Here is a 26,196-nt window from a genome sequence, read left to right as displayed (position 1 = left end):
ACAGTATCTTTATTCATAATGGTCCCAAACTAGAAACAATGCGAAATCTACCAGGACGAAAATGAATAAACTAATTATAGTACATTCATACAATGGAATACTACTCAGCCATAAAAAGAAGTGGACTACTTATGCAAGCAACTAACTAATCTATAGTGGCAGAAAGCAGATCAGTGGTTGCCAGAAGCTGGGATGGGGGAGAGATTGACTGCAAAGGGCAGGAGGTAACTATCTGGGTGGTGGTGGTTACATTGGTATGTACATTTTGCAAAACTGAACTGTACAGTTAAAGTACATTTTCTTATATGTAAAGCATAAAACATTTACATTGATTTAGAGACAATATAGATATGCCCTGTTTTTTGCACACTGGAATTTGTGACATGGATCATGTTCATGACAAAAACTATTATTTCATTGAGTCGTCATAGTGGTGTGGTAAAGTGGCTGTTATTACCCTCAAATTGCAGATAAGGGATCCAGGCTCAGAGAAAATCACTCAAGCTGGCCACAGGGCTCCCCCCACTGCTCCAGCGCAGGAGGCTGGCTGGCAGGCACTGCAGCCGCCATGCTACCTCCAACGAAGGCCCCGGACAGCCCTGCGACTCGCCTGCAGAACCCCTGCCTGCTCTCAGGGATGTTGAGGACATGTCTAAGGAGTAAAGTAAGTGCGGGGAAAGGCGGCTTCCACTTCGGGGATGCAGATCTGGTTAGTTTGGGAGAAGAGGTATAAATAGTGGAAAGCAAAAGTTGTACCTGGAAGTGCAGGCTGATTGTAGCTGGGTGGAAATGGCATTCCCACTTTGGGGAACGGGAACAGATGCTACGGGAGTTTCCCTGGCCATTTGGCTTCCTGTAGTTCATGCAAACCTAGCGTTTGTTCCTGGGTTGCTGAGGAAGCCTGCTTGCTGCTCCCTCACTGGGTTCCTTTGACCCTTGCTTGGATTTCCTGGCACAGCTCCCAGTGAGACTCGCGTCCTGAGCAGCGACGCTGTCCTCCTCCACCCTCACCCTCAGCCCTGGTGTCCTGTGCAAGGCGTCGCCTTCACTCACGCAGTCGAGGCTCCGGATGCACGGCCGGCCAGGAGCCAGGCCCCAACGGGGACAGTAACAGCACACGCTCCCGTACCAGCCGCGGCTTCGCCTAGCGCCCAGGGGCGGCGCTCCGTCACTTTGCCAGGCCCTGCGCCCCAGGGACTCGCAGCCAGAGGAGGGACGAGGCACAGCGGGCGCGCTGCAGCCGAGCGGGCGGCGCCGCCCGGGCCTCAGCCGGGACTGCGCGGGGAGGTGGGCCGGCCGGACGCCAGGGCCCCACCCCACCCCCAGGGACCCGCCAGCCTCGAGCCCCTTCCCTCGCCACGCCCGGTCGATTCCGGGGCGTCTCTGAGCTTTTCCCGGAAGCGCGGCCTCGGGGACACAGAAAGCTCAGGGCAAAACGAGGATTCGGGGTGTTGGGAGGGACACGGGGAGCTGTTCGGCTCCCGGAGAAACGGCCCTGGCCGCCAGCCCTGCGCCTGGCGCGGCCGCACCGCCCCGCCTCCAGCCTGCGACCTCCAGCGGCAGGACTTGCGGGCCTCACCTGCCGCTGCTCCCCGCAACCTGAGCGCGAGCGCCGCCCCGCCCCCACCCCCACCCCCACCCGGCCCCACCCGGGCCCCTCCCGCCCCCTCCGGACCCTCTCCCCCCGGCCCCGCCCCCCGGCCCCTCTCCCACCCGGCTCGGCCCCGCCCCCCCACCCCTCCGGCCCCCCGCCCCTCTCCCACCCGGATCGGCCCCGCCCCCGGCCCCGCCCCCCGGCCCTCTCCCACCCGGCCCCGCCACCCCCCCACCCCTCCGGCCCCCCCGCCCCTCTCCCACCCGGCTCGGCCCCGCCCCCCGGCCCCGCCCCCGGCCCCTCTCCCACCCGGCTCGGCCCCGCCCCCCCGCCCCTCCGGCCCCCCCGCCCCTCCGGCCCCCCCGCCCCTCCGGCCCCCCCGCCCCTCCGGCCCCCCGCCCCTCTCCCACCCGGCTCGGCCCCGCCCCCCGGCCCCGCCCCCCGGCCCCTCCGGCCCCCCGCCCCTCTCCCATCCGGCTCGGCCCCGCCCCCGGCCCCGCCCCCGGCCCCGCCCCTCCCCCACCCGGCCCCGCCCCCCGCGCCCCACCACCCCGGCCCCTCCGGCCCCCCGGCCCCTCCGGCCCCCCGGGCCCCTCTCCCACCCGGCTCGGCCCCGCCCCCCGGCCCCTCTCCCACCCGGCTCGGCCCCGCCCCCCCGGCCCCTCCGGCCCCCCGGGCCCCTCTCCCACCCGGCTCGGCCCCGCCCCCCGGCCCCGTCCCCCGGCCCCTCTCCCCCCGGCCCCGCCCCCCGGCCCCTCTCCCCCGGCCCCGCCCCCCGGCCCCTCTCCGGCCCGGCTCGGCCCCGCCCCCCACTCAGCGCCCCACCCCGCCCGTCTCGCCGGCGCAGGCGCAGGCCCGCTCCTCTGCTCCGGCCGCCCGCTGCAGGCTGCGCGAGTGTGCCCGGCAGCAGCCGCGGGCGGCGCGGAGGAGCGGGCGGCGCGGAGGAGCGGGCGGCGCGGAGGAGCGGGCGGCGCGGAGGAGCGGGCGGCGCGGAGGAGCGGGCGGCGCGGAGGAGCGGGCGGCGCGGAGGAGCGGGCGGCGCGGAGGAGCGGGCGGCGCGGAGGAGCGGGCGGCGCGGAGGAGCGGGCGGCGCGGAGGAGCGGGCGGCGCGGAGGAGCGGGCGGCGCGGAGGAGCGGGCGCCGCCGTCCGGCCATGCGGTCCCGCGCGCTGCTGCTGGCCCTGGGCGCCGCAGGTGAGCCGCCCGAGGGGCCTCCGCGGCCGCCAGGTGGAGGGAGAGAAGCCGAAAGGGAAGGAATGGTTTGCGGCCGTCTGAGGGCCGGGGAGAGAAGCCCGATCCGGCCCCCGCCCTCCTCCCTCGCCAGCCCAGGCAGCTGAGGCGGGAGCTGGGGCCGGCGGCGATTCCGCCCGCTCCACCCGGCGCGCGGCCGGTCCCGACTTCCCCAGCTCGCGCCCTAGTGGGGGTCAGACGGTGAAGACATTCAGGAAGGCCGGGCGCGGTGGCTCACGCCTGGAATCCTAGCTGTCTGGGAGGCCCAGGCCGGAGGACTGCTCGAGGTCAGGAGTTCGAAACCAGCCTGAGCAAGAGCGAGACTCCCCCCACCACCAAAAAGAAGAAAAAATTATAGGGGCGTGGTGGCGCATGCCTGTAGTCCCAGCTACTTGGGAGGCTGAGGCAGTAGGATTGCTTGAGCCCAGGAGTTTGAGGCTGCTGTGAGCTAGGCTGACGCCAGGGCATCCTACCCAGAGTGAGACTCTGTCTCAAAAAAAAAAAAATTCATCAAGAAGATGAATCAAGAGAATTTCAGAATTACGGGACGGGTGCAGTGAAGGCTGGTGAAGCTCTCAGTGAGGCCCGCGGGCTGCAGGTGGGGAGCGCAGGGCACGGCCACAGGCGGAGGACGGCAACTTGGGCCAGGGATGCGGGGAGGAGTGCGCAGTTCTGGGAGGCTTAGGGCCATAGAACCCAATGGGGCTGTTGTGTGACAGGTTGTCAGAGAGGAGGGAAGGGGACATGGGGACTCCTGGGTGGGCCGCGCTGCACGGGGGTGGGGGCGGGGTCTCGCTGCGGCCTGGTGGCCGGCCGGCGGGGTGCAGGCGGGGCTCCGGGGTGCAGGCGGGCTCCGGGGTGCAGGCGGGCTCGGGGTGCAGGCGGGCTCGGGGTGCAGGCGGGCTCGGGGTGCAGGCGGGGCTCCGGGGTGCAGGCGGGGCTCCGGGGTGCAGGCGGGCCTCCGGGGTGCAGGCGGGGCTCCGGGGTGCAGGCGGGCTCCGGGGTGCAGGCGGGCTGCGGGGTGCAGGCGGGCTCCGGGGTGCAGGGGGTCTCGGGGTGCAGGCGGGCTCCGGGGTGCAGGAGGGCTCGGAGTGCAGGTGGGCTCGGGGTGCAGGCGGGCTCGGGGTGCAGGCGGGGGTCTGGGCGCCTAGCCTCGGCGCGGGGAGTCCTGGGCTCTGCTGGGCGACGGCTTCCTCAAACCGCCAGCGAGGACCAAGACACCTTGAAGTCAATTTAGTGAGCCACAGCCAATCATTACTACCAATAAAAATAAAATAAACAGTCCTTTTCTAGCAACTGGGAGGACCTTGACTCTGGTGGGTGTGAGGAGCTTGCCTCTTTCTGGCAGGTGCCTCTTCCGTCCTTTGCCTCCTGTCCCGCCCTGCGAGCCCAGGTCTTCAATCTGATTCTCCTCTCCTGAGGCATCTGCCCGGAAGCTGGTTCCTTGCAGCCTGGGACCCCAAAGATCCCATTGCCAGCCCTCGGTTCCTCTCGGCCCTCACAGGCAGGACCTGGCAGAGCAGAGCAGCCTTGAACCGGCCCCATTTGCTGGGACCCCCACAAGGGGTTGGAGTCAAGGAAGGAAGTGAACTCAGATCTTGGGGCTTGGGGTGGGTCCGTGGGAGAAGTTTGATTTGCTCATTAGTTCCTCCCTCCTTCCCTTCCTCCTTTCCTTCCTTTCTTCTTCCCTCCCTCTCCCTCCCTCCCTCCCTCCCTCCCTCTCCTGTTTCTTCCTTCCTTTTCAGTGCACTCCAGGCCTTCCTTTTGTTGTGCTGGTGTTGTGCTGAGCACTGGGCATATCATGAGCAAGGCTTGTTCTCGCTCCCAAGTCGCCCAGATCAGATGGTAGAGACGAACAGAAAGGTCTTTTACTTGGGAGCTTTGCACACATTCTGATGCTGCCCCAGCAACAAAGAGTCGGGGTGGGCCTGGGCATGTGCTCATGGCCTGGGTGATTCTCTGGGCAGCCTCAGTTACTGGCCCTGATGTGGGGCAATCCCGCGCCATGAGTAAGGGTCTGGAGCTGGATGCCCACCCAGGGTTTGTGAATACTGGCTCTACCTCCTTCCCCCAGGTGGCTTTGGTCATGTCACTTAACTCGGTGAGTTGGTTTTCTCATTTGTTTTTATTTTTATTTATTATTATTTTTTTCGAGACAGAGTCTCACTCTGTTGCCCGGGCTAGAGTGCCATGGCATCAGCCTAGTTCACAGCAACCTCAAACTCCTGGGCTCAAGTGATCCTCCTGCCTCAGCCTCCTGAGTAGCAGGGACTACAGGCATGTGCCACCATGCCCAGCTAATTTTTTCTATATGGTTTTATTAGTTGGCCAATTAATTTCTTTCTGTTTTTAGTAGAGACAGGGTCTCACTCTTGCTCAGGCTGGTTTCGAACTCCTGACCTTGAGCGATCCTCCTGCCTCAGCCTCCCTAAGTGCTAGGATTACGGGCATATGCCACTGCGCCCGGCCTGGTTTTCTCATTGGTAAAACAGGTAGGGTGATGTCTTAGGGCAGCAGTTCCCAACCTTTTTGGTACCAGGAACTGTTTTCATGGAAGACAATATTTCCACAGACCGGGTTGAGGGGTGTGGGTGGGGGGTATGGTTTCGGGATGACTCAAGTGCATTACATTTATTGTGTACTTTGTTATTATTACATTGTAATATTTAATGAAATAATTACACAACTCATCACAGGTTGGGGACCCCTGTCTTAGGGAGTTGTTGGAAGGATTCAATGAGCTGCTGACACGTGGCAGCACCCAGTGAGCTCTGTCTGCTGCTACCAAGGCTCACGCAGGGCCGGCACATGGGAAGGCCCCAGGCCTGGCCGGGGAGGGCAGGGGTGGTCAGGGAATAGGAGAAGGGGGTTGAGGGAACTGGTGGAGGGGTCAGCCCTTCCAGGCCAACAGAGAAGCTTGTGCCAGGGCCAGGAGGCAGAGGTGGGCACAAATGGTGGGCCGGCGAGGGGCAGAGCAGGAGAGAAGAGAGGCTGGGTGCAGCGTGACAGCCTCCCCTGCTCTAGCCCTGCAGCTGGGGAGCAGTGGGAAGAGCTTCCACAGGGTGGAAGAGGCGCTGAGCTGGCCGGACGCCCGGCGCTACTGCCGGCTGCGCTACACGGACCTGGCCGACCTGCAGCCCGGCGGCCTGGCGCAGCTCTACGCCCTGTCGAGCAGCGCGGACGTCTGGATTGGCCTCTTCTTTGACGCCAGCATTTCCGGCCTGCGATGGTCCAGCGGCTCTGCCTTCACCTCCCTGACGTGGAGCCAGAGACTGCCCGACTTCGGGGTGGGCTTCTGCGCCACTCTGTCCACTTCACTGAAAATTGTCCCCAGGCTGGGGGCCTCCTCCTGCACAGCTCAGAAGCCCTTCGTGTGCTACTACGGTGCGCTCACTTCCTGTCCCGGGCAGGTCTTCCGCCCAGTGTTGCTTTTCAGGAGCAAGTGGGGTGAAGGGGTGGGGAGAGGGGCGGCATGGGAGAGGGAGGAGGGGAGAGCAAGCCCACGCCCAGTCTTTCAGAAGACAGCTGCTCATTACCTTACCCATTTTGCCACATCACTTCTCTGTGGCCTCAGTTTCTATTTCCTCTGCCCCCTCTTCCCAAGATCCTATTGGAGAAATGGCTGTAAGTCAGGATAGAAAAAAGGTAAAACCTAGAAAGTTCTACTATGTCCCCTCCTTCTGCCAATTCTACATAGTGAGCTTTTAAAAATGTAAGTCAGACTGCCTCCCTTGAACAAAGGGATCAGTAGATCTTGTGGCACTTAGAACACCCTCCTTCTCGTGGCCACCGAGGCCTTGCCTGGTCCTGCCAGCCTCATCTGTCCCTCTCCCAGCACCCTCCCTGCCTTCTCCTCCACCCCACCCCTGGCTCTGCCCGGCCAGCTCTTCCTGACTCTTTGCAAGGCTGGCTCCTCCTATATTCCCTTCACGAGCAAGGACTCTGCTTGTCTTATTTCTGCTATTTTCCCAGAGCATAGCATCATGGCCACCAGACAGTATGGGCCTAATCTGTATTTATTGAATACATGCAGAAAGGAATAAACAAGCCTGCCTACCCTGATCAAGGCTTCTCCTGGCTTCAACTGGGCAGCACCTGGGGCCTGCAGAGGATCCTGGGCGGCACCTACACCCACCCTGTAACGCGCGGTCAGTCTCTGTTTTACAGACCCTGCCGTCGGGCACCTCGTCTCCACGGAGCCCTCTCTCAGCCTGACCACCTCTCCAAAGCCAGGTACACACCTGCCCCACCTGCCCTTTCTAGGAGTGTGGCTTGTTTTGCATTGGACTCATCCACCCGGACCAGCCAACAGGATTCTTACCCCTGGGTCCCTTCTGCTCCCCCACCCCTACCTGGCTGCCCAGGGACCCCATGGAGAAGACCAGGCCTTTGTCCCTCTGATGGGCCTAGAGGCTTGGCTGCCTTGCTCAAGGTCTCTAACCCCAGAGTGGAGCCAGGAGAGGACCGGCTGGGCTGCAGCCCTGCTGTCCGCCTCGGGCAGGGCTGTGCGGTACCTCTTCACACCCCGGGTACCTGCCCACCCATCTGGACGGAAGCATTTTCCTCTGACATTTTCCCCTCTGGATATTACTGCCCTGGTATTTTTTTTTTTTTTTTAAGTTTCTTCCTATGTGGTTTGAGAATTCTGTGACAAAGGAAGTAGACTCAATCGCTCTGCTTTGTAGAGTTGGTTTTCTGCGTGGCGTGGAGCAGGGAGTTGTAGGGTGAGAACGGCGTAGCTTTGCTAGGCAGATGAACCTATGTTTTTATCTCATCTTGCTGCTTAATGTGGCTTGAGTCTGGGCAAGTTGTCACCTCCTGAGGCCCCCTTTCCTCATCTGTTAATAATATGTACTTCTCAAGAGTACAGTGAGGATTTGAAACGATGACATAGGCCACATGCATAGCTCAAAGAGTGACTTTAAAAAAATCAGTTTAGATAGGGAAAATGTAAGGTAAACAAATGTGTGAGGCAAATCTCGATGAGCTTAGGTGAGCAGGTGTGCACCAGAGAGTTTGGGAGGCCTATTTGAGTCTGAGGACATGATTCCCGGCTCTGCAAACAGGGCTGTTTCCTTTATCCGGGCCTCCGGAATCAGTGCTTCAGGTCGAGCCCCAGCTGCTCACATCGTTTCCAAACATCCGCTGTTTGGAAGCACAGATGCACAGGCTTATGTGCTGCCGATGAGACAGGCCTGGCAGGGGCAGGGTAGGCGCGGCCTGTTCTACCTGGCCCAGTCCAGCCTCGGTCAGGGGCTGAGTGGGGGCTGTGGGAGGTGGGTGTCTTCGTGTCTGCGCGGGACCTGCGCTGCCTCCTGTCTCCCTGGCTCTCCTGGCGCGGTAGCCTAGGAATGTCCGCCACACACTTCCTCTGTTCTGCTCAGCTCTGGAGCCCGCAAAAGCCAGCACGGCAGGTACAGTCCCTGGAAATCACACGTGAGGGTGACTCCAAACCCAGATGGTTCTGTGCCCTTCAGAGCCTCCCCTCAAGTGCAACCACCATTTTATTAAGTGCTTTCTACTTGCACACACTGTGCTAAACCATTTATATTCATAGTTTCATGTACTCTTGCCTTTAGGTACTGTTACTGTCTCCATTGTATAGATGAAGACATTAAGATTGACTGCAGGAAGACTCTCAACCCCTGCTTTCCCTAATGCTTCCCTGCACTGTCCTGTGATATCTCATCCATTCTCCCAACCTGGTATTTAGTCTGCCTATAACATTGTGGTTTTGATCAAACTTAACACTCAAGGATGGGACAAAGGCCTGGGTTAGACCAGAACTCTGTCCCCAGGGATGATGGGGGCCGGGCTGGCAGAGACCTCAGGCCTGTGATGTCCATGTTCTTTGACCTCAGCTGTGGTCCAGATCGGTGGACGGACCTTCACGCGATTTGACCAGGTAATGATGTGGTCCTTGGCCCTGCTGTACTGCCACAGCCACCAAACAGACCTGGCCGACCTGCACACGGTGACTGGTGAGGCTGGCGAGGAGGCTCTGAAGTCCATCATGAGTGAGGCTGACGCCTGGACCGGCCTCTACTTCAGTGCAAACTCCGGGTCTCTGAGCTGGTCCAGTGCCTTGGGTGCCAGCACGCCCTTCTGGCTCTTCCCCGCAGCCCTTCATCTGCCTCCACGGCGAGTAGTCTGCTCTTGCTGGCCTGCGGCCGCTGAGGACAAAACAAGACGGAGATGGGTTTCCTTGGTAGCCGGGACGTTGAGGACAGGCCTAAGGAAGACGTCTAGATTCTGAGGGTCACTGAATTCTGGAGCAGGCTCCCGAGACCCTCATACTACAAACTTAATTCTGGGGATCTTTAAAGAATGGAATGGGCTCCATCCTGCCTTAGGGCACAGCAATTGGTGACAGCAATTAGGGATTCGACACTGAAGTTAAGACCCTGGGCTTTGGAACCAGGCAGACTTTACCACTTGCTAGAAATAAGGTGGGCACCATCGCTGAGCCTTGTTTTCCTCACCTGGAAAATTTATTTAACAAAATGGGATTGATGATCCCCGCCTCATAGAATGGGTTGAAGGCTGAGAGAACGAGCTTGCAAGACCTAGAGGAGACCCTGCAGAGAGGGGGCACCAGGGAGAGAATGGCTAGTGCCACTGTTCTTGTCCCCAGGGCCACACGGAGCAGAGCACGCCGGGCACTCTGCATCTTCGCATCCTGTGCCTTCGGGCAGCGGGCCTCCCCGCCTCCCCTCCTTCCTCCTCATACCGGCTTTCTTGAGCTCTAACTCGCATATCCTAAGCTTCAGCCTCTTACGGTGCACAGTGTGCCTCCCAGTGCGTCCGCAGGTTGTTCAGCCGTCTCCACGTCTAATGTCGGGGCGTTTTCATCTCCTCCAGAGGAAGCTCTTTACCGAGTGCTCCCTGCTCCCTCCTGGGCAGCCACTGATCTGCTTTCTGCCTCTGGATTTGCCTGCTCTTGCCTGTTTCTTTCTGTGTTTTGGATTTTTCAGGACTCGTTACTATGTGCACGACCGCGCTTCCCGCTGAAGAGCTAGGTGAGGGCGGAAGAGGACGCGCGCCGACGGCCCAGCCAGTGCGACGGCGGCTGCGCCCCGCACTGCTAGCCCGCCTCACGCCCGCGTCTCCCTGCAGGCCCCGCCACTGGCCCCCGCGCGCCCGCCGAGCCGCCGCCCCTCCCCGCCGGCCGGGCGGCCACTCCCTCCCCGGGAATCGCGGCGGAGCCGGCGCCCAGGCCAAGCTTAGGTGCCTGAACTGTCCTGGCTGGATCTGGGGTCCTCGCGCCCCAGGAAGTGAGAGGGTGGCCCGCGTGCGGCGGCCCAGAGTAGGCCCGGGACCCGGCAGGGCCGGGGCGGGCAGAGCAGGCGGGCGGAGGCGCGCGGGAGGGCGTCCCTCTGCTGCCCGGCCGGCCGGCTGGGAGGGTGGAAAGGCGGCGTGGTCGCCATCGGCCTCCTTCGCTTTGAATCGGGCCTGGGACTTGCGGTCACAGGGCCAGGAGACCCAGGAGAGGCCGCGCCGTCTCCGGCGAGGCGGCGGGCGCAGGGCTGCCCGCCAGAGCCCCTCCGCCTGCGGGCTCCTGCGGGAGAGCGGGGTGGGCGCCGGCGCCGAGTGTGGGCACGTGGCTGGGAATGACAGTGACAGCGCCCGGTAGCATTTTTAAATTCCTGCAACGTCTTCACAGCTGTTACCGCATTTTGCTTCCCGAGAGCTCCGGAGCTGACGGGTGGCCAGGGCGGCTCCCTGCGCCGCACAGGCGTTTGCGGCCTGTTTTCGAGGACACAGAAGTTAGCAGATTCGATCGAGGGCAAACAGAATTGCATTAATTCACTCATTAGAAAATGTCGATGGGCTCTCATGCTATCCAAGGCATGGCCACGGGCCAGGGCTCTGCGGACACGAAGGAGGGCAGGGCCTATTCCGAAGGGGCGCACGGGCAGCCAGGAGGAGGCTGACGCTTAGCGTGGGGATGGGCGCCGCGGGACACCCTTGTCAGTGACCTCCCCGCCACTAACAAGAGGATTTCTTGGAGCAGGTGATCTTATGCCTGTCTTGAAGGACGAGGAGGATTTAGCAGAGCAGGGGGTGGGACTGCGGGGAGGAGGCGCAGGCAGGGTGGGTACGGTGGGCTCGGGGGGCTCCTCCCGCAGGCCCTCCGTGAGCTGCTGCGGAAGGTGGCCGTCACCCCGAAGCCATCGGGCCAGGCAGGGCTGGACTGGGCAGTCAGGTTGGGTTCAGAAGCTGGGTGACAGCCTGTCTCCTTCCCACCTGCGGTCTAACCTGGCGCCTGTCTGGCGGCCCCAGGCCTAAAGGGCACGTGGCGCCTGTCGGTTCGGGACGCCCTCTCACCGGTCTGCGGCGGTGCGCACGGCCGGCCAGGGAGCCCCGCGGAGGAGCCGTGGCGGCCAGGGCCTCGGGAGGGTCTGGGAGGCAGCGCCCCACAGAAGTCACCTCTCCTATGGTAGGGACCAGCGCCAGCCCCACGGGCGCCTGGCAGGGCCCTTCTGCGGTGCAGTGTCGCCCGGATCTCGCGGCCTGCGGCTCCCCAGCCCCAAGGGGCAGGTGGCACTGAGCCCGCTGCCCAACCCCAAGCCTGCGGGGGCACCGCGGTTCTCTGGGAAGGGCCCAGGCCCTCCTGGTCACTGCCGAGAGCGCGCGTCCTCCAACCCTTAGCCCTCCGCATCTCCGCCACTGCGCCCCGTGGGGCCTGCCCCTCGGGCGTTACCTGCAGCGGGCCTCGGCTACGCGGGGGCAACAAAGAGCCCCTCACTCAGCTGCACCCGCAACGCCTCAGCTACTCTGGGATAGATAGCAGCGCCCCTTGGGTTCACCACTTCTAGCCAGTCCTGGGCTCGAGGCTCCAGGGAGCTCTCTGGGGGCCAAAGAAAGCATTTTCGGACTCATCCAGCTCAGGGAGCCTACCTGTGCCCCAGAGAACAACTGCGCTCTCTGCGTCTGCAGCCCTGAGCCAGGACACCTGCCCCGGGATAGCTGGGAGCCAGGGCCAGAAACAGGTTCCTTTTGGTGTCACTGGAGGTTGGAGACTGCACCTGGGGTCAGCCCTAGCACCTTGGGAAATTTCTCCCTTGGGGAGACCAGGCCTGAGCTTCCATGCGCAGACTACAGGCAGGGCAGCTGAGGGTGGGCAGTGAGATGGGGTCAGGGAGCGTGTTGTGTGCTGGGCCTTATCTGCCCATCCTGGCAGCATTCCAGCCTACTCCATAGGGGATCCCGTCTGGCCAGGGCCAGTTCACCCTCCCATCTTCCCTGGATAATTTAGAATGAGATGGGGGTGGAATAAAGGAGAACTGGGGGAGAAACAAACTATTTTGCTGTAAGAGTTTGACAGCCAATGGTTGGAATACTGGTTCCAGTACTTACTGTGTGGCCTTAGGCAAGTTTCCTAACCTTTCTGAACCTCATTTTTTTCATTTCTGGGTGCCTAGCATCTGGCAGACAATAAATGGTAGTTTTTGCCGTTTTAATCTCAGTTCACTAGTAAAATGTTTAGTGACTCATTTCTTCTCCCATTTCTCTCTTTATCTTAATAGATGGAGCTGGCTTCATTCTCATTTTATTAATTATAAATGATTAGAATTATGAATTATTGGGATTGGAGAATCTCACAGGGAAGGGACTGTTCTATACTTCGTTGTATCTCTCCTAGGCTCTGGAGAATAGTGTTTTGCATGTTATTTAATTGCACATGATTTAATTCAACAGTCATTTCCCAAGCACCTGTTTTGAACAAGGCATTGAACTACAGATGCCAAGATGAGCAGGACTTGTTTTCTGTGTTTAAGCATAGTCTAATGGGCCCTATAGAGCCAGGACAATTTGCAAAGTGCTGCGCCCAGAAGTGTGAACAAAGAGGTTGGCAGGAAAGTGATTCATTCACTCTGCTTGGAGATGAATAACTAGACAAAAGGTGTGTTAATGGAGGATTTCTCTGGCAGCAAAGACTAGAAAGTTCTTTTGGGCAAAGAGCACAGCACAAGCCAAGGCAGATGTCAAAGTGTCTGGTTTGCTCGGGAGTGGCAAGCAGTCTGACGTGACTGAGAAGGGGTGAGGAGAAGCACACTGGGGTGGCCCACGGAGCCGGCAGAGGTTTCCAGCAAGCAAGAAAAACGTTCAGGTGTGTAGTGTCCAGAAGCAAGGTGGTATATATTGACATGGGACAATGCTTTTATTAGGGTGCTAAGTGAAAAAAGCATGATCAACAAATATATAATGCAGTTACAACAATGTTGAAAGGAAACATCAAACTGCTTAGGGAAAAAGATTGGGAGAGGCGGGACAATGTTAACAGTAGTTAGACTCAGGTGATGTTCCCTTCTGTTTCTGAACGTTGCTAATTTACTCATTTCATTAAAGAAATTTGCAGAGCTTTGGGTGGGGACGGTGGGCCTCACCAGGAGAGGTGGCAGTGGCATGTGGGGGAGGGGTGAGCGGGGCTGAGGCCGTGGTGGAGCAGTGGCGGGGAGCGGTGGGGCACGAGGGAATGGATTTTATATTCACAAGTGACAGTGATTGAAAAAATACCAATACAAATACATTTTTGAAAAAATGCTCAGCTTTGTTCACTGAATTACAGAAATGCAAATTTTGAAAAGATGTGTTTTTAAAATTTACTTTTGTATTAATGCTTAACCAGTGTGGCAAAGATTGGAAAGGGTGACAATGCTGATGAGAAGGTGGGAAAAACAGTGATCTCAGACATGGCAGGTGTGTACGCTGGGGCTACTGTCCTGGTGTCAGAATGTGTGTTAGTTTTGACATGTGCAAACCCTTCCATACAGAAACTCTGCCCTTGGAAATTGACCAAGGAAAGGATGGTACGAAGTGCTCACAGATATATGCGCCCGCCACACGCAGCGCTGTCTGTGGTGGCGTTGTCCATCACAGGGCAGACTGAAAGCAGATTTGCTAAATAAGTTATGGTACACTCAATAAAATGTGCAAAGATAGATCTTTACACATTCAAATTAACAAATTCCAGTATATGAAGGATAGTCTGCAGCAAACTTTTAAGAGAGGTTGTCCCTGGTTCGGGGAGTCGATAATTTTGCTTAAATATGTTACAATAATATACCACAAAATAACAGGATTTTTCCATGTCTGAAAAAATAAAAAGACATCTGCAAGGCACTGACAGGACTTTGGTGAACATGAGCACGGAAAGCAGCTGTGGGTGCCTGGGGTCTCCGGCTGGAGGGTCTCAGGGCATGGCCAGCCATACGGGGGCGCCTGAGCCTGACTCTCCCTTGATGGAGATGTCAAGGGCCCCTGGGAGCCACGACGGCAGCTCTGTGTAGCTGGCAACAATATAGGGCATCGAGCTTTATTGTAGACTGAAAGCAATTTGGTACTGAGGACAACTTCATAACAGTGCCCAAGCCCCACGAATCCTGATGCCAGTGGCTATTTTTGAAAGACGATGGCATAGCAACTTAAGGGCTGGGCACAAGAGTCTGTGGAGGTGAGTCAAGGATTGGCAGGACCTGAGTTTCCCTCGGCGATGGCTTTTGCAGAAACTGTATGCATAGCAGTGGCTGCTCTCACCTGTTTTCCAGCTCAGAGGTAGTCACCAATTTCAGGCCAACTTACTACCAGCTGGATTTGCAATAACTCTTTTATTTTCCCCTCCTGTAGCTGTGACCAGTGTAGAGAGTGGCACTGATATAAAAGATACAGCTACTACCACTGAGGCCCAACATTTGAGCTCAGAGTCTAAAAAGAAAACAGCACCAAAATCAGGTAACTGATTCTGTTTACCAAGTTCCCACTCTTCCAGTGGAGGAGTTAAATCTCCACAGTCACTTAGCACAGAGCACTTGAGACGTTTCTATGAAAGACAGCGTGAAATGTTGGGGACAGGGATAGGAATGAAGATAGAGATTCTAGTTTAATCTCCATGACTATTATGAAGGTTCTAGGGGCAAGTTTCTGAATCTCTATTTCTCATCTGCAAAAGGGGCACAGTAAAAACGGTCCTGCCTGCATTATGGGGTGGTTGTGAGCACCCAGTAATTATACAGAGACACTCTGTAAACTATAAAATGCTATCAAATGTAAAGTAGTCCTATTATGAGGTTGGAGATCCTGTAATGACTATGAGTGGCTCAAGGCTGAAGGAAGAACTTATTTATAGGTTCAGAGAACTTCTTCAGAGTTTTCTGGGAGTAGAGAGCTTAACGAGAGGTATTTCCAGCATGCTGTGGAGCACCTACTTACTAGATTAAAAGGACAAAAATACAGGAGAAACAGAAAATAATTGCCTGAGGAGTGGCCAGGCTGTGGAAGAAGAACCAGCATTATCCTCAAGTGTAGAATTTTCTCTTTTTCAGCCACTAATTGGTTGGTCCTAATTGTGGCTGAGTGTTCTCCTGTTCAGCAGTTTCTTTTTCTTTCCTTTTGAAATTCTATTAATAAATCACCACGTTGCATCTTTGGTGTCCAGTGGGTACTTCTGACTGCTATGAATGTGAAGTTTTCAGATGGCAGTGGGATAATTTCCCCCTGAACCAAGTAGCACTTTCTTTTTCAGGGCACCCTTTTGGAATTCTGAAAGCAGATTTTACTATCCCAACTCTGATGGCCCCAGAAGAGATGAAAGACCAATTTTTGAGAGAGGTGAGATTTCTGCCCATTTTGATTTTTTATCAGTCAGCTGACTTGACAATGCAAGGCAACGTTATCAAACCAATACATTAAGAGAAGCAGCTTTGGAAAATCACTTCATCTTGTTCTCATTGCCATAACTTTGGCTCATGGTGACAGGTTGGTTATATGCTAGGATCTTTTGGGACCTTTTTCTTACCCTCTCCAATATTTTTTGAGGTTTTTTTTTTTTTTTTTAATCAAGACAATATAGTAAGAAGGATCTGAGTTTGCGTCTTGGCTTTATTAACTGTGTAGCCTTGGCCAAGTAACTTAGTCATTCTGAGCCTCAATTTTCTTATGAAATGGGAAGGATAATAATAGCGCCTAACTCATATGTGGTTGGTGTTATGATTAAATGATATATTTCATGAAAAGTGCTTAGCAACTTGCCTGACACATAGTAGGTGCTCAATAAACATTAGCTAGTATTACTATCAACAGTATTATTGTAGTGTTCTCAATATATGTTTGTTCCATTTTTTTTTTTTTTTGAGACAGAGTCTCGCTTGTTGACCAGGCTAGAGTGAGTGCCATGGCGTCAGCCTAGCTCACAGCAACCTCAAACTCCTGGGCTCAAGCGATCCTCCTGCCTCAGCCTCCCGAGTAGCTGGGACTACAGGCATGCACCACCATGCCCAGCTAATTATATATATATATTAGTTGGTCAATTAATTTCTTTCTATTTATAGTAGAGATGGGGTCTCGCTCTTGCTCAGGCTGGTTTCGAACTCCTGACCTCGAGCAATCCACCCGCCTCAGCCTCCCAGAGTGCTAGGATTACAGGCGTGAGCCACCGCACCCGGCTCCATTTTTTTTTTTTTATTGGTTCTTTTAACGTATTGTGCCACGGCAGATTGTGAAGAGGAAGAACTGTTGCTATTAATACATACTGACAGAAAAACCTCAAGCTGATTTTTGAACACAGGTTATGGGCACATTTCTCAATTTTATCAGATAATAATCATAGATGTCAGAGCTAGAGAGTACTGTTTAGAGACCATCTAGCCAAAATCACAATTTTATAAAGAAATGGATTGGCATTTACCTCATTGCAATTTATGCATAGACAAAACAAATATTGCCCAAGCAATTCATTCTAGAATTTCACAAAATCAAGTTTCTAAAAAGACCAGTAGTATGTTATGTATAATGTATATATGTTTATTATAAATTTGACATAAAGAATATATTATAATTTAAAAATTATAATAAAACATAGAATACTCTATTGTAATTTCATAGAGCTAATTGAATCTTACAAAATTCTCATGATTTTGGAAAACTCACGTGAGCAGGAGTAGGGAGGGGATTGGAGAGCTTTTGGTGCATTTTGCTGTTGAAAGAATGACAAGTGCAAGATGCAATTTAGCATCTGATAAATTTCAAGTAATAACACTGCAGTACTGAGTATTGGGTCTACAAAAGTTAAGAACCTTTTTTGGGGGGTGGAGGGAGACAAAGGAATTTTGAGTTCTCTACTTTGTTTACTCTTTAAAAGTCAAATGTAGTATATTTGGTTCTGGTCTGGGCTCTTTGACATTCTTTGATGAGTATACTCATTGAAGCTTCTGAAACCAAACCAGAAAGCCATCTACCTTCTGTTTTAAATTGAACTCAATAGGGAAATTGGAGTTAAAATGGGGAATTTCTTCTTCTGGTCAGTTGTGTTGGAATGTACCTATTCCATAAATGGGGTGACTATGTTAATGGAGAGACTACCTACCTCACGGATTTAAAGAATGGAATTGGTGGGGACAGGTGTGTGTGTGGGAAGGTTGAGTGTATGTTTTCAGTTTTAGCAGCATTTTAAATTGCAAATAGAAGGCAAGGAAACACCAATAGCTAACTTATCCCAGTTTCAGAAATGGGGATAGAAAACATTTTAACAGACACCCACGTGCGGTGCTCACAGCTTAATGTGGACTAGAGGCTCTTAACCCTGCCTCTTCTGAATCCTCTGGCAAGCTTTTTTTTTTAAAAGCCTAGCCCCAGTCCTTGGGGAGATTCTATTTACTTGTTCAGTGGTGGAGCAGGAGGCACTCTTACTTTTGAGAACCACTGATTTAGTCATCTGTCTTAGTCTTATTTGTTATTAAACTTTTTCTTTTTTTTTGGCTAACAAAATTGCTTTATATACTTTCCCATTCGTGAAACAACAGTCAGGCAACCAGAGGGAGGCTGAAAAACATTAAAGGGCCTGGATATACACAAAGGGCGCATGCTGGGTGGTTTGGGGCTAAAGGAACTATGAGCTAACAAGAGCAGTCAACAGCTTTTCTCTTTCTGATGTTTCAGATCGAAGAAGTCTTAAAGCTTACATTAGGTCACGAGCAATTCAGAGTGAAATGGGTCAGCTTCGAAGTGAACAAAAAGTAGCACAAATCTACTGATTTGCAGTTTCCTTTTCATTGTAATCTCTGGATTTTGAGTCAATTCTAATTAAAGTCAATTTTAATTCCTAGTATAACAGGATTAGAAAGAACTTGAGATATGCCAAGAGGCATAGACCTACAACTAACATAAAAGAAAACAATATGTGAAACATGCATCCTGGATTTTATAGAATATAACAGATATGCAGGAGAAGATGGGGGTATTTGGGAACAATAACCTTGAAAATGACAAACAAATCTGTAATTTAAAATAAAAAAATCTGAACCAAACAACAAAAATCCTGAAAACAAACCTCATTAATATAACTGGGGAATTAAGAGAGGAATAGTAGTGGTCTAGGAAGCTAAGTGGGGCTATACTTCCAAACAAACTAGAGGAAACTTTCTTTACCAGTCACAAGCTATTAAAGAGATTTTAAATTCTCCAGACTGAGGAACATTGTTAGTTAGAGTGTTACCATAATATAACATACATTAATGCTGATTATTTGTCTTGCATTTAAGTCTTTTTTACCTGGAAGTTGGGAAATTCTAAGACATGTTGCTCTTAAAGTTAAAATATATCTTCAGAATAATGATTTTGCATACATTTTCTTTCTCGTTTTTCTCCAAGTATCCTAAGCACCCAGATGCAAGCTGGAAGGCAGTAATATGTCAGATACAGTAGGAACTTTAGTCTGAAATGTTTAAAGTTAAAGTTTATTTATATTCTTTGTAGGAATATCAATAAAAGACCTCAAATGTATCTATATCTGTACATGTACAAGAACCATCAAAAATTATTCACAAAACAAAAATAAATCTTCTTTAGAACAAACCCAGGTAATGAAATGTGGATATGGATCTCAGATATGGAACAATCTAAGTGCTACTAGCACAAAAATATGGCTTTAAAAATAAAATCAAATCTTGGGTTTTGTTTTTCTAAGGTGTATTTCTCTTTCTGAAATAAAAAATAAATTATTTAGAGCTATCATTGTAAAATAGTCTTGTGTGTTAACACACTCTTATTAAGGCCCTGGAGATGAAAAACAAAATCAAATTTAGAAGGTAAATTCCTCACAGGTGTGATTCAGGTTAATGTGCTGCTGTCTGCTTAAGTTAATTTTAATATAACTAGGAAATGTCTAAGCACCAGTTAAAATTTAACCTAATTTACTATTTAACTTTTCTGCAGGATAGTGGTCATTGAGTCAATTCTTATTTAACCTTTTCATGAACTAAGAATTGAAATTTTTCCCTTGGAAGTTTGCAAGTGACATAAACATATTTATACATAAATATCTGTACCCCTACACAGATGATGGAGGCCCCTAAAACACAGCTTCTGTAGAAATCTCTCTACAGCAATAGATAAATCTGGTTTTAAGTCCCAAACTAAAAAAATTCCTAGGGAATAATGAGGGCATTTGAATGAAAAATAACAAATGAGTAGGAAGTTAAAATGCATGATGAAATATGAGCAGAAATGACCGTTTTCCTTTCCTTGGGTGGTTCACTGCATTTGCCAAGTGTTGCTGGGTTGGCTACTCAAACACCTGAGGCTTAAATGATCAGGAACCAAAGCTACTTCTTTCCGGATCTTACTCTCAGATCAGTGATAGTCAACTTTCTTTCTATGACTCCCCATGGTATCAATGCTATGTAGGGTTTTTGAGACAATGTCAAATGAAATCAATTTCAAGTCACTTTAACTTATATATACATATAACACATATAGTACATTTTCAAGAGGACAGAATGACTGTCATAAAACCTAACCAATGAGAGCATAAACCTACAAAACTCAAAAAGTTTGGGAATTCTACTTTATAAAATGGAATAACATTAGAAAAAGGAAGCCCTAGGAATTATGTGTTTTGTGTGGGTGTTCATGCGTTGTCCACAGAAACTGCCTTTCTGTGTATCTGTGTATTTTAAGAGTGGGAAAGGGGATATAAATCTTCCTGTTTCCTTGAACCTCTGGGCTACCAAGAAGAATGCTATGCCTTAGTACCTTTCTGGATCATGTATCTTCCTCAGGTTCTTTTACTCCTCATAATATATTTATTCTAGCTCATGCAAATTTCATCACTTTTGTTCTTCCTAAGCTCAACAGAATTCATAATTGGGTCATGACAACAAGACAATGCTTCTAGAATTAATAATCATTCAAATATGAAAAGAGATTCTATTTAAAAATTCAACACCCCAACATTTCCTGCTTTTAATAAACTAGTAAAATAAGTCCTTTCAATTCACATATTGATAAACAAAGTATTCCAAATTCTTGGCCCCCACGTAAGGGGTGGGAAGGCAACTACTTATTGCTGGGGCAAGCAGGAGATATCACTACTATATGTGAGAAGGGAAGGGCATGAAGAGGAAAGCCCTTTTGGCTTTCCACAGTCTGTAGGAGAAGGTGGCCTCCAAAGGTGTAGCTGAAAATGCAATGAGGCTGTGGCCTGGGCTCTTGGCCCAGTGACCAGTCGTCTAGTGTCAAGGGTGGGCCTGGCTTGGGGTCAGGTGGAGTAGCCGGATGAGACTGAAGAAACCCTGAAGAGGGCTCCTTCCTCAAGCTCAGTCCCATGATCAGCCTTCTTAGGAGCTCCAAACTAGAAACTACTAGAAGTAAACCTAGATGGGAGACAGAACAAATACATAATACAAACTCACTTGATGACAATTGTCTTGCTCTGGGATTTCCAAAAAAGAACTCTGCTCCTACTCTGGTATAGCTCTGAAGACAGAGTGAAAGCCAGCGGTCTATGAACCACACAGATCCATAAACAAAGGCCATGGGTAGACTAAGATCTACTTCTAAAATCAAGCTCATTTTCAAGAGCATATAGTTTATGCTTATAGCAGTTGTAGCCAAAAAACCTTTTCTTTCACTGTCTAACACCATCACAGAGAAAGGTAGAAGCTGACCAGTTAGCTAATTCTGACTTGATACTAAGTGAAAAAATCAAAAAGCAATAGCAGCATGATTACCTCATTTTATCACATTTCACTTAATACACTGCCCTAGACCCAAACAGTACCTTGGTGATAGTGTTTAGAACATAGTAGTACTTAAGTGATTGTTACAGTTACCCAGTTATAATCTCCCTGCTGACATAGCTTTTATTGCAGAGACTCAGGGAATATGATGGAAATGTAACCTTTTTCGCTGCTTCAGCTCAGATAGCTTATTGCTTCAGTAATATAAAAGAGGAATATATGAGGCTCTTTTCCTGACTCCTACATTTCCAACATTGTCCTTGCTAATGGTCAAGTCTGGTTGTGAGCTGGACAAGCATTTTACAAGCACTTCACCTGCATTCCAAATACCACTCAACCCTGGTCTTTACTGCACCCCACAATGTGGTGATTTATTGAGGGCAACAGGCAATGCACAAGACATGGCTCTCTTCAGCCATGTGCCTCTCTTCAACCATGCACCTCCTCACAGCAAAACAGAGGCTATGTACCTATTTGGACTTTAGAGAAGCCAATTAACACCTCCATAAAAATTATCATCTGTGCTGCCTTCTTCCATACTTAAAAAAATCATTTGGAATAACGTCAATAGATTGCAGCATTCTCTAAAGAAATAAAAAAATATTTGGATAGAAGTAGACTCAAAAGATAATCTAACATCTGGCAACAACTCTGAATTTTTAGCTTACTTCTAACCCTCTTATTATTATTTTTACTCTTTTCATTCAAGATAACTTGATAGTAAAGGGCTACATAATCTGTCCAAATACTTTGGCCATTTAATCTTCCAATGTACACAGCCCTCTAAGGAGCCCCCACAATGCTAACAAGATAATTTGTATCCACCAAAAACATACTTGATTTTTTTGGTCTCCTCTCAGCTCTCAATATAGGTAATTTTATCAGCTCTCTCTAATCTATAATTAATACTTGAGAACTTCCAAACCTCAATGCAAGACATCACCCATGTTACATACTTAAGGCCGTTGAAAGACAGTTCTTTTGCCAGGTTTTCTGTGGCACAATGGAAGGCTTTTACAAAGAATGAATTAAATATGGCCAGACTTGAGAATAGCCAGAAAAAGAATAGATCTATGTTTACATCCTCTCTTCCTCAACAAAGGGCACTACTTCAGAACTGATAACCTCTTCTTCCTATTAAAATAAATGATTCTGACCACAGTGTGGCCTCAGCTTGCAGGGAAGATATAAGAATTTTTAAAACTACCAAGGTCAAGAAAAGACACAAGTGTCAAAACAGCTGGGCATAAAGCCTGCAGATCAAATAAACACAATGAGAAGCTCTATTTCAGATCTCTGTCTGGCACAAACAGGGACTGTTATGAAAGAAACTTTTAAAAGGTTGTGGGTTATGAGGCCATGGTGAGATTGCTGAGATGTAAGGTCCAACACAAAGATCCACCTGAGAGAGGTAAGGTTGGAGAGCTTAAGAGGTTAGAAGGCCAGCTTGGGACTTTGTGAAAAGGAAGGCCTGGTGTCTGTCTGGGCTCTACTCAAAGAGGGCACTATCCCTGCTGCCTTGTAAATGTTCTGTTACATAGAAACACTCACTCCATGTATACGGCTTCTTTGGGTCTTTTTATTCCTCCCCTTTTCCTTTAAAAAAAAATTCCTTAAAGTTTATAATTTAAAAAAAAATCAACTTGAGAAATATTGTTATTTTCTCAATATAAAACAACTTCTTAGATCTTGCTTAAAGAGATTCAAGATCCTTTTAATATTATATCTGACAACAGAGAAGGCATGAAATTTTCCTATTTGTGCAGTTATATGTACATATGTGTGAATATATATGTATATATATTTGTACTTATGTCTAACATACAACATTCCATACTTCTGGTAATCAAAGTTACATTCAAGATGACATTTGAAACCTCTAGAAAAAAAGGAAATAAATCAGATTCCATGATTTTTTTCTGTCCTATAATAAAGCCATGGATGACAAATGTTGAAACTGTCACTGTTGCCAGGTCTTAGATGGGAATAACAATTGGAATGTGCCATCTTGACAACTTTCAGTTTTGTTTTTTCTTTCTTTTTTAACAAATAATCACCACTTTTAAGGAGTGATGTCAGATTTGGATTTCCTTTCCAAATTTTACTGAGGAGATAAAAGGAAGAAGCAATTTAAAAGTTAAAGATGGAGATAAAATTACCCTGCCCATGGATTTGCTAGTATACCAGATAAATCTTTATTCCAAACAAAAATTATAACTTAATAGAAAAAAATGTTAGTAGGAATATTCAGAGATTCCTGCTATGGTATGGTTAGCCCTTTTCTGTGTGGAAGAAAGGGTGTTTATTTCGGATGGCTTATGGACAGAATATTTGAATAACCTCTCCAGGGGAGAGTAAACCCTGTTAGTGATGACTGCTCCCACCATGGGGAGGAAAGAGCAGTGGATGTATGAAGATGAAGATGGTAGGTAGAGACACAAATATTTATAGTTTTGTAAACTCTAAAAGAGGAAAAAGAACATCCTTTATTACAATTGGGATTTTTTAAAAAGTCCCCTATCTAAAACAGAAAACTCCTATCTGCTGTAGATAGAGGAAATTAACATATTGACAGGAGTTCAATGGAAATCACTCCTAAAAGTCCAGTTTTGATACAACTTTTATCTGTCTCCTCTGAAATGGTGAGCTCCCAAATTGGATTAGCTATCTGACCAGAACCAGTCTTGGCTGATCAGTGGGACAAATTACTGTTTTGTATGGATCTTGGTATTTGCACGTTGTCCTAAAGGACAGGGGCCAGAGTAGGGTCTTTAAACTGGCAGATGCATCCCTGAATGCTTCGTCCTGACCGAGTCCTCCCGCACTTCACGCGCTGCCACCAGACAGGCGCTCGGCCTCTGCCTGCTGGACCCACAGGCTCACTTCCCGCTCATACATGGCTCCTACTTTTCTTCCTCTAACAACTGCAGTGCTTTCAACAAGAGGAAATAATAAAAATAGCAATAATCAAAAAGGCAATCTACATTAACTTCCTTTTGGTATATTACAGTGGCGTTTTCTGTACATGGCCCAGAACCAGTTCCCTATGTACACGGGGGTGAGGGGGAGAGCGCGGCTGGAGGTCGGCGCCTCGCGCCCTGAGAGACAAGGCTCCGTTCTTCATGCCAGAGGCTCACCGCATTGCCATCGTGCAGCAGCAACATTCTGTAAACCTGGAGGGGCTGGGGAAAGGGTTGAGGATAGGAGAGCGGGTCAATTTCCTTCTGTCTCCTTCCACCACAGTCTGTCTAGTCCCAAACCTGTCAGCAGCTGCTGTTTTTGAATTCACCATTCTCCGTGATGGAGAGCTTGGTGGGGTTGGTGGGCGAGATGCCGTTGCGGAGCTGCATGCTGTACCGCTCCTTCACCTGGGTCAGCGCGCTCATCAGTCTGGTGTTGGCCGAGTCCAGGGACACGATCCGTTTTTCCTACAACACACCAATCATGGCTTTATTCAGACGACACCCAGGATATAACATTTCTTACCAAATGACTAGTCCAATGCTTTCAAACAGCAGCACGCATGGTGCTTCCCAGACAAATGGAACGTCTCTGCCTCTTTCTGCAACTGGGCAGGTTCAGCTTTGCCTGAGCCCAGTGGGTCTGCATTTATTTTCTCTCTTTTTTTCTTTCCAACATAGCAGGACTTGTTATGAATAATCTCTTGGGACATTAGGCCATCATGTAAAAATGACACAACGTGTCACTTCAAACTATGTAACACAGGTGTCAAGCTGCCTTACTAAGTGCTTTTGGTCAAAATTGAAACATGGAAATTAGGTGGCAAAGAAAGAAGCACCAGAGGTTTCATTTCACAGAGGAGAAGTGCATGTGATCTATGGATTCTTGGCCCCCCAAAGAGGGCGTCATCAGTCACATTGGTAAAGAATTCACATTGTGCTCAAAATTAAAACAACACATGGTGGTAGTTTAGAGTCACCAACAAGGTGAGGATGCAACAGCAAGAGGGGGAAAAAGCAGCCAAAAAGCTCAGACCAAGGAGTTATTTGAACATGGGGAGGGAGATGTGGCCGAAAGGGGTTGCAGTCAACATAACACATGAGAACGAACAGAGAACACAGGCTCCTAGAACCATTCCAGCTCAGAGTTACTCCAGGAAAGCTGCCTAAGAGGAGATTGTTTTCATTTTACTTTTGAGTCTCTGGGGAAAAAAATGCTTTAGAACCGATATTTGGGAATCAAGGATTATTGAATACACACACCAAAAAAAAACCCCCAAAAAACAAAAACCAAAAACAAAAACCAAAAACCAAAAACAAACAAAAACTAAGGGGGAAAAAAGAGAGAGAGAAAAAAGGAACTCTAAAGGAAAGGACCATCTAATTTAAAAAAAAATCATTGCATCAAAACATTATCAGTCTTTTATCTTAGCTCCAGCAGCTAGGTAAATCATTCCAGAATCTTTCCAGCATGAAATCTATATTTTTCAGAAAACAAGTTAATGCAGAGAAGGATAGTTTTTACCTATACTCATGAAATTAAAAAGAAAATAGCACATGTGGAACAACTCCAAAGCCAAAAGCTTTCCTACCCTACGAGTTTTGAATTTACCCAGGGAAAAGCATGGTAAGGTCTCGTCACGGGAAGGTTCAGAGGGAGGAAGGAGGCTGAGGGCTGGTGCTGCTCCGGCCACGACGCAGCGGCTACCCAGGGCCGCCATGCAGCGCTGCCCTGTGCGACACATGCTGCCAGAGGATGCAGAGTGAAGGCCACTGCCCTGGGGGACAATCTAGGTAAAGCCATATATAACCATGGCATCAAATAATGCTTCCCTTTAATTGGTTCCTTTTGAGGTCAGGGCAGGGCAGATCTATATGGCAGCAGTGTTGCTGGTCATAGTTTGAAAAGTGTGAAAAAAACCCTAGCTCAGGCTTGTTAATATCACTTAAAAAACAATTCTTCTTTTCCTGATGGAGAGCTCATTTGGTAAGATATAAAAAAGCAGCATTATTTAAATAACCACTAATCTAGTATAAGATGCTTTTAATTTTGGGAAGGTAACTCATCTTAAAGATAGACAAAACTCAAAGAAAGACCTGCAAGGCTTTTTAATAATAATTGTATATATTTTAAAAAATTATAGCCAATGGAGTTTACTGGGATAACAAGTACAGATCTTTTAAAATCTAATAGGTAAGAAAAATAATAATAAAAAAATAAAATCTAATAGGTAAGGACTGGCCAGTAGTTACCAGAAAACAAGAGGCAGGAACCAAAACATGATGTTTCCCGCCATGGCAGGAATAATCTCTAAACAGAATAACTGACAATTTCTTGAATAATTAAAGAAGAAAAGATATTTCCAAATTGGATAAATTATAAGGCCTCAATACTA

At 50.0% G+C, this 26,196-nt stretch overlaps 2 protein-coding genes across 10 annotated transcripts in view; one reads left to right on the top strand and one right to left on the bottom strand.

Moving 5' to 3' along the window:
- Nucleotides 1-2,443: 2,443 nt before the first annotated feature.
- Nucleotides 2,444-25,986, top strand: CLEC20A (C-type lectin domain containing 20A). 2 transcript variants are annotated; one of them, XM_076000405.1, is made up of 6 exons: nucleotides 2,444-2,787; nucleotides 5,848-6,207; nucleotides 6,991-7,056; nucleotides 14,455-14,559; nucleotides 15,350-15,435; nucleotides 17,761-25,986. In XM_076000405.1, exons 1-6 carry the CDS (start codon nucleotides 2,748-2,750, stop codon nucleotides 17,839-17,841), a joined length of 738 nt encoding a protein of 245 aa, XP_075856520.1. In that variant the 5' UTR covers nucleotides 2,444-2,747; the 3' UTR covers nucleotides 17,842-25,986. The 2 variants fall into 2 exon arrangements, with proteins under 2 accessions (XP_075856520.1, XP_075856521.1); XM_076000406.1 differs by lacking the exon at nucleotides 14,455-14,559.
- The window catches only part of RASAL2 (RAS protein activator like 2), a 372,653-nt gene continuing 368,858 nt past the window's right edge, over nucleotides 22,402-26,196 (bottom strand). For all 8 annotated transcript variants that reach the window (XM_076000403.1, XM_012778772.3, XM_076000404.1 and 5 more), the window contains one exon: nucleotides 22,402-24,268. In XM_076000403.1, the coding sequence (XP_075856518.1) occupies nucleotides 24,126-24,268 (143 nt within the window). In that variant the 3' untranslated portion in view covers nucleotides 22,402-24,125. The remainder of the gene's footprint in view (nucleotides 24,269-26,196) is intronic.

Source organism: Microcebus murinus, chromosome 2 (assembly GCF_040939455.1).
Source record: "Microcebus murinus isolate Inina chromosome 2, M.murinus_Inina_mat1.0, whole genome shotgun sequence".
NCBI lineage: Eukaryota > Metazoa > Chordata > Mammalia > Primates > Cheirogaleidae > Microcebus > Microcebus murinus.
The sequence above is the reverse complement of the archived record's forward strand: the minus strand, read 5'-3'. Positions and strand labels throughout refer to the sequence as shown.

Excerpts from the sequence above, each read along its gene's own strand:
- CLEC20A (XM_076000405.1), top strand. The coding sequence starts at position 2,748 with ATGCGGTCCCGCGCGCTGCTGCTGGCCCTGGGCGCCGCAG. Across the intron at positions 2,788-5,847 it reads GCTGGCCCTGGGCGCCGCAG|CCCTGCAGCTGGGGAGCAGT; the intron begins GTGAGCCGCCCG and ends CCCCTGCTCTAG. Across the intron at positions 6,208-6,990 it reads GCCCTTCGTGTGCTACTACG|ACCCTGCCGTCGGGCACCTC; the intron begins GTGCGCTCACTT and ends TCTGTTTTACAG.